Source organism: Cervus canadensis, chromosome 10 (genome assembly GCF_019320065.1).
Source record: "Cervus canadensis isolate Bull #8, Minnesota chromosome 10, ASM1932006v1, whole genome shotgun sequence".
Classification (NCBI taxonomy): Eukaryota; Metazoa; Chordata; class Mammalia; order Artiodactyla; family Cervidae; genus Cervus; species Cervus canadensis.
Genome location: NC_057395.1, coordinates 80,699,911 through 80,707,411, shown reverse-complemented (window position 1 = coordinate 80,707,411; position 7,501 = coordinate 80,699,911). Strand labels below are relative to the sequence as shown.

At 42.2% G+C, this 7,501-nt stretch overlaps 1 protein-coding gene across 1 annotated transcript; it reads left to right on the top strand.

Moving 5' to 3' along the window:
• The first annotated feature begins 5,001 nt into the window (after nt 1-5,001).
• On the top strand, nt 5,002-5,955 carry LOC122448949 (proline-rich proteoglycan 2-like). The gene is made up of 2 exons (XM_043480604.1): nt 5,002-5,013; nt 5,191-5,955. Exons 1-2 carry the CDS (start codon nt 5,002-5,004, stop codon nt 5,953-5,955), a joined length of 777 nt encoding a protein of 258 aa, XP_043336539.1.
• Nucleotides 5,956-7,501: the final 1,546 nt, after the last annotated feature.

The window sequence follows — 7,501 nt, the reverse complement described above, 5'->3', positions numbered from 1 at the left end:
CAAAAAGAACTCAGTACCTTAAGACCAACATACTGCTTACAGAGAAAGGCAAAGGAATACAATTTATTCATTTGTCTCTCAGCACCCTCTGAGATAACAAATGGGTTTATATGAAAAGGAAGGTGGAAGAACAGAGGAGAGGGTGGAATGATTTTGATTCCATTATAAAGCTTGTGTAACATTGGAAAAAACCAAATGCACACAGATGGTCTGCAGTAAGCATGAAATCTACATGGACACAAAGAAAAAAGGTACTGGTACCAACTGCTGACGTAGATGAAAACAAAGATGTACTTATTAGTTACAATCTTAAATACTTCAGAAAATTAAATTCATGTCCATGGATATTGTCTTGACTATTATGAAATGAGGATGAAGTGACTGCAATGAATATATTTCAAGAGAACATTCTGAAACTTCATACTGTCACTGAAATGCTTAAAGATAAAAATTCTGTGATTAAAGAGACAAGGACTCTATTTGAAATTTAGAAGTGTTATCAATATTTTATATCACAGTATTTTATAGAAATAATAACTTTTTGTGTTATTTCCTGGGCATATTTCCAAAATTATTATCAATGAATGACATTTGAAGGCAAATATTATCTTTTATTTCATATAAACTGATAAAATGTTTTTAAAATCATCAAATATATAAAACAATTTATGTATAACCTGATATCTGATTTTTTCTAGCATGTATATCATTATTATATTTAACGTCTAAGTCACAATACTTGTGAGGCCTTGGAATTTAATTTATCTTTTTAAGGACTCAGTTTCCTCATCTCTAAAGTAGGGATAACAACAGTGATTGCTTTCTGGGATATTGTGGGGATTAAATAAAATAAAATATGTAAAACACTAATCCTGACTCATGGCAGCAAGAATTCAATAGATATTTAATACAGGTGGTGGCTGATATTAAACTTTCTGATTTGGACCAGGGGTATGATCACTGATGCTGGTTCTTTAGTGGAATAGCAAAATAACTGAAACATAATAATCGTGATTATTACATGTATCCCTATGTCACTAAAGCCACACTCTTCCTTGTGGTCTTATTTCGGTTATATTTGCAATGGTATAAAAATTATAAATGCAGAAAAGGTTAGTTCAGTTCAGTCGCTCAGTCGTGTCTGACTCTTTTCGACCCCATGAACTGCAGCATGCCAGGCCTCCCTGTTCATCACCAACTAGTGAAGTTTACTCAAACTCATGTCCATCGAGTCGGTGATGCCATCCAGCCATCTCATCCTCTGTCATCCCCTTCTCCTCCCGCCTTCAATCTTTCCCAGCATCAGGGTCTTTTCAAATGAGTCAGCTTTTCACATCAGATGGCCAAAGTACTGGAGTTTCAGCTTCAGCATCAGTCCTTCCAATGAACACCCACAACTGATCTCCTTTTTAGGATGGACGGGTTGGATCTCTTTGCAGTCCAAAGGACTCTCAAGAGTTTTCTCCAACACCACAGTTCAAAAGCATCAATTGTTCAGTTCTCAGCTTTCTTCACAGTCCAACTCTCACATCCATACATGACCACTGGAAAAACCATAGCCTTGACTAGACGGACCTTGGTTGGCAAAGTAATGTCTCTGCTTTTTAATATGCTATCTAGGCTGGTCATAACTTTCCTTCCAACAGTAAGCTCCATGAAATATTAAAAATACAAGTATTATGTTCTTAGATTAAAAAATATTTTCCTAGGAAAGTAAACTCACTCATGTTTGTTTAAAAAGACTTGTGCAAGGATGTATAGTGGGCTATGGTTTACAGTCACAAAATCCCAGCAATAATTTAAATATCCTCCAGTAGAAGAATGACAAGTTAAAGAACACTCATGAATTCTCTTTAAATACTAAGAAGAATAAGGTACATAAATGAAAGAATATGAAACAATATTTAACTTCCTTAGACATGAAAATGTGCTTAAATTATAACCTAGTGGTTTGCTCCCATTTGTGCTATGAAGAATCACACACACACACATGCACCTTTACAGATGTGATCTAGAGAATCACACACACACACACACCTTTACAGGCGTGATCTAAAGAAATCATAGACGCACATCTATACAGATGTGATCTAAAGAATCACACACATACACACATGCCTTTACAGATGTGATCTAGAGAATCACACACACATATGCACCATTATAGACATGATCTAGAGAATCACACACATGTGTTTACAGATGTGATCTAGAGAATCACACACACACACACACACCCCTTTACAGATGTGATCTAGAGAATCACACACACGCACCTTAACAGAAGTGATCTAGAGAATCACAGACACACACGCACCTTACAGACATGATCTAGAGAATCACACACACACACACACACACACACACCCCTTTACAGACATGATCTACAGAATCACACACTCACAAGCACCTTTACAGACGTGATCTAAAGAATCACACACATACACATACAGCTTAACAGACGTGATCTAGAGAATCACACACACACACACACACCTTTATAGATGTGATCTACAGAATCACACACACACATGCACCTTATAGACGTGATTTAGAGAATCACAGACACACCTTTACAGACGTGATCTACAGAATCACACACACACACATGCATCTTTACAGATTTGATCTAGAGAATGAAGGAAATGGCAACAAAGGTGCTTGCCTGTGAGAGCAGCACTAAGGAATTGAGAGACTAGCGTAAAAATTTTAAAAAAGAAAGAAAAAAGAAAATTTTTCTATATACTTTTTGGTGCTGTTAAAAATTTAATAATGTTCACTTAATCACCTCACAAAAAAGTTTGATATTAAGCTATAAAAGGGTCTTCCCAGGTATCACAGTGGTAAAGAATGCGCCTGCCAATGCCGGAGATGCAAGAGACAAGGGTTTGATCCCTGGGTCGAGAAGATACCTGGAGAAGGAAATGGCAACCCACTCCAGTATTCTTGCCTGGAGAACCCATGGACAGAGGAGCCTGGCAGGCTACAGTCCACGGGTCACAAAGAGTGGATATGACTGAGCACACACACATGCATTAAACTGTAAAATAAGCAGTTAAGATTGCTTTTTCCAGCGGTCATTTATTTTCTGGCTTCCCAGATGGTGCTAGTGATAAAGAACCCATCTGCCCATGCAGGAGACTTAAGAGATGCGGGTTCAAATCCCTGGACTGGGAAGATTCCCTGGAGGAGGGTACGGCAACCCAGCCCAGTATCCTTGCCTGGATAATCCCTTGGACAGAGGAGTCTGGTGGGCTACAGTCCATGGGGTCACAAACAGTTGAACACAACTGAGTGACTTCTACTTTTTAAATTTATTTTCATTTAGATTTTGATTGATTCCAGGATGGTATTGAGATACTCTATCAGTGTATACATAGTACACTATAGAATCAGCTGTCACTTGCTCCCCAATACAACAGTGTCAGTGGCGTAGACATAGTCTTAAATCATTTTAACCTGGCTGCCCAGACACTACAAGTCATGAGGAAGGACCTATATGATATCTGCCCAACCGTTTTAGTTCCAAAGAGAAACTGAAGAATGAGGTGTTACATATGGGAATTCACCAGCTTTATTGACTTTCTGCGACAAATTTTAATGTTGGGTGATGTGGTTTCTTTTGAAGGGAAAGATTGCAAACCCTTTTCTTCAAATGTAAATAATAATCAATGGCTGGAAATAACCATAGTGGTTAGTAGAACAAACAGCCCTCAATTACTCTAACACCAAGTGAAAATGTAAACTATAAGCCATTACTTTAAGGTATTTTAGATTGAGTTAGATAAAGCAAACAAAATCTCAGAAATTCCTTTGATTCTCAATTAGAATCATGAAACTTTAATACAAGTAATAGTGAGAATTCGACCCCCTTGAAGATATATACAATGTAGGTTAACTCTTGATTATATATATATTACCTGGAGTGGGCAACTGGTTATTTTATGTTGCTCTTTATAAAGAAATAGATCTCCTTAACTCAAAGTGGCACAACTCAGAACTCAATTCCTGGCATCAATAAACTTCAGAGTGCTGAATTTAAAGGAGAGTCCATTCCATATCTTATTCTCCTTCCTGTCTTATTCCCTGTTCTGGAATAAATACATAAGACAAGTGTTTCCATAGGAAAACTGACGAGATTTATCTTTTGCTGACATCTGTCATTGGGGCTTCCCTGTGACCCAGGGATAAAGAATCCACCTGCCAATGCAGGAGACAAAGGCTCGATCCCTGGGTAGGGAAGATCCCCTGGAGGAGGGCAAGGCAACCCACTCCAGTATACTTGCCTGGAGAATCCCATGGACAGAGGAGCCTGGCAGGCTTCAGTCCATGAGGTCACAATGAGTTGGACATGACTGGAGCCTTAGCCTTCACATACACATGATGTCTTTCATCAGACGTGAAACCCTATGTAGGTGTAGCCACAGCAGCCTTGACACCCAGTCCAGAGGATTGCCACATGTGTTAATTGCATAGACTAAAGTTTATGGACTAGGATGATGAGCATGCAAAGCTATGATGGAAGGAATCAGTTCATTTGTGGCTACTGCCTACAAGCTAGAGCTCAAATTTTAAAGACAAATCAGTCTTGGATTGGATACACAGAAGCAAGAAATTCCCTAGGGCTGACATATATGGAGTACTACTTTAAAAAGATAAAACATTAACACCCAAATGGTATAAAACCACTTTTAAACTTGTATGTAAAGATCCTTTGATAACCTCCTGGAAGGATATCTCTCACAGACTCATCAATTTGTTTAAATTATGATAACAGTGATTAAAATAAAATTAATCAAACACGCCATGGAAATTTTCCTTAAACATATTTAGATTCTTAAAATCACCATTAGACAGATGAAAACATAATGGAAGTGCACTTTCGGTATAATTGTCATTAACTTGTTAACCATCTGTATTCATTTAAACCCTAAGTGTGTGACTATTCACATGTAGCACAGTCATTCTGCCTCAGACTAGAGAAGGCCTAGGTAAAACAGGATGAAGAAGCAGGTAAACTCAAAAAATGTAAGGGCTTCCCTGGTGTCTCAGTGATAAAGAATCTGCCTGCCAATGCAGGAGACACGCGTTCCATCCCTGATCCTGGAAGATGCCACATGCTGAGGCCACAACTACTGAGTCTGAGCTCTAGGGCCTGGGAGTCGCAACTACTGGGCCCACCTGCTTCAGCTACTGAAGCCGGAGTGCCCTCGAGCCTGTGCTCTGCAACAAGAGGAGCCGCCACCAGAGCGGCCGCCACAGGAGTGGCCACCACCAGTCAGTCACCACAGGAGCGGCCACCACCCGAAGGAATACCACCAGTCAGTCACCACAGGAGGGGCCGCCACCAGAGGGAACACCACCATTCAGTCACCACAGGAGGGGCCGCTCCTGGAGGGGACAGCACCGTTCAGTCACCACAGAAGCGGCCGCCACCAGAGGGAACAGCACGTTCAGTCACCACAGGAGCAGCCACCACCGGAGGGAACACCATCAGTCAGTCACCACAGGAGGGGCCGCCACCAGAGGGAACAGCACCGTTCAGTCACCACAGGAGCGGCCTCCACCAGTCAGTCACCACAGGAGGGGCCGCCACCACGCAGTCACCACAGGAGGGGCCGCGACCAGAGGGAACACCACCATTCAGTCACCACAGGAGGGGCTGCCCCTGGAGGGGACAGCGCCGTTCAGTCACCACAGGAGCGGCCGCCACCAGTCAGTCACCACAGGAGGGGCCGCCCCTGGAGGGGACAGCACCGTTCAGTCACCACAGGAGGGGCCGCCCCTGGAGGGGACAGCACCGTTCAGTCACCACAGGAGCGGCCGCCACCGGAGGGAACACCACCAGTCAGTCACCACAGGAGCGGCCGCCACCAGTCAGTCACCACAGGAAGGGCCGTCACCACGCAGTCACCACACCTGAAGGGGGCCCCCACCCCCGCTCACCACAACTGAAGAAAAGCCAGAGCAGCAACAAAGACCCAGCACAGCCAAAACATAATCGATCTGTTTAAGAAAGAAATGTAACATTATAAATGTGGGGATAATAGAAACTAAATTAGAAAGGACTCCTCCAGCTTAAAGTGGGAGCTCTGAAGCGCCTGGTGCTTCGATCTGTTACCTTCCCCAGGTGTCTTCTCAATAAACATGTGGAGAGAGGCCAAGTTGTAGCAGTGATCAGAGCAGTGCATAAGAATGACTGATATGCATGTACGCTCAACACTGTTTCTATTTTGAAAAAGAGGGTGAAAGGGCCCAGACAGAACCAGGGGGTAACACACATACACATCAATTCTTCCACGTTTTCATCTCTGCATCAGCCAGAACCACTTTCACCAGACACTAGTAGCCACTTTGTTATAGGAAATCTCCTAGAAAAGGCTTAAAAGCAATTTGACTTCTTCACTTTTCTCCCCATCCCATCACATAAATACATGCCTGCAGCCCTATGTCTAAATATTTAGCATCAGTTCTTTGATGCTTCTGAACTGTGGTGTTGAAGAAGACTCTTGAGAGTGCCTTGGACAGCAAGGATCAAACCAGTCCATCCTAAAGGAGATCAGTCCTGAGTGTTCACTGGAATATTTACATACAAAGCTCCAATACTCTGGCCACCTGATGCAAGGAGCTGACTCTTTGGAAAAGACCCTGATTCTGGGAAGGATTGGGGGCAGGAGGAGAAAGGGACGACAGAGGATGAGATGGCTGGAAGGCATCACTGACTCGATGGACATGAGTTTGAGCAAGCTCCAGGTGATAGCGAAGGACAGGGAAGCCTGGCGTGCTACAGTCCATGGGGTCGCAAAGAGTCAGACATGACTGAGCGACTGAACAACACAACACTGCATTAAATACTGTATTGAATAGCATGTAATCTATCTTCATATTTGGGCAAGTATATTGCCACATTGACAATTTTTTGAATTATGTAAGTTTAAAGCACTTATTGACTGAGAATTTGCAAATTGCCAAAGTATCAAATTTAACTTTTATTTTAGATGTCTGTGTACTCTATTTAGATAAGAAATAAAATCCATAATTCATCAAATGCTTTATACTTATAACATGGAATATATTTTCATTAAATATATTTCAGTAAAGTCACAAATGAATATGTTATAATCAGTTCAGTTGAGTTCAGTTGCTCAGTTGTGTCCGACTCTGTGACCCTATGAACCGCAGCATGCCAGGCTGCCCTGTCCATCATCAACTCCAGGAGTCTACCCAAACCCATGTCCATTGAGTTGGTGATGCCATCCAGCCATCTATCTCATCCTCTGTTGTCCCCTTCTCCTCCTGCCCTCAGCCTTTCCCAGCATCAGGGTCTTTTCAAATAGTCAGCTCTTCGCATCAGGTGGCCAAAGTATTGGAGTTTCAGCATCAGGTGGCCAAAGTATTGGAGTTTCAGCTTCAGGATCAGTCCTTCCAATGAACACCCAGGACTGATCTCCTTAGGATGGACCGGTTGGATCTCCTTGCAGTCCAGGGGACTCTCAAGAGT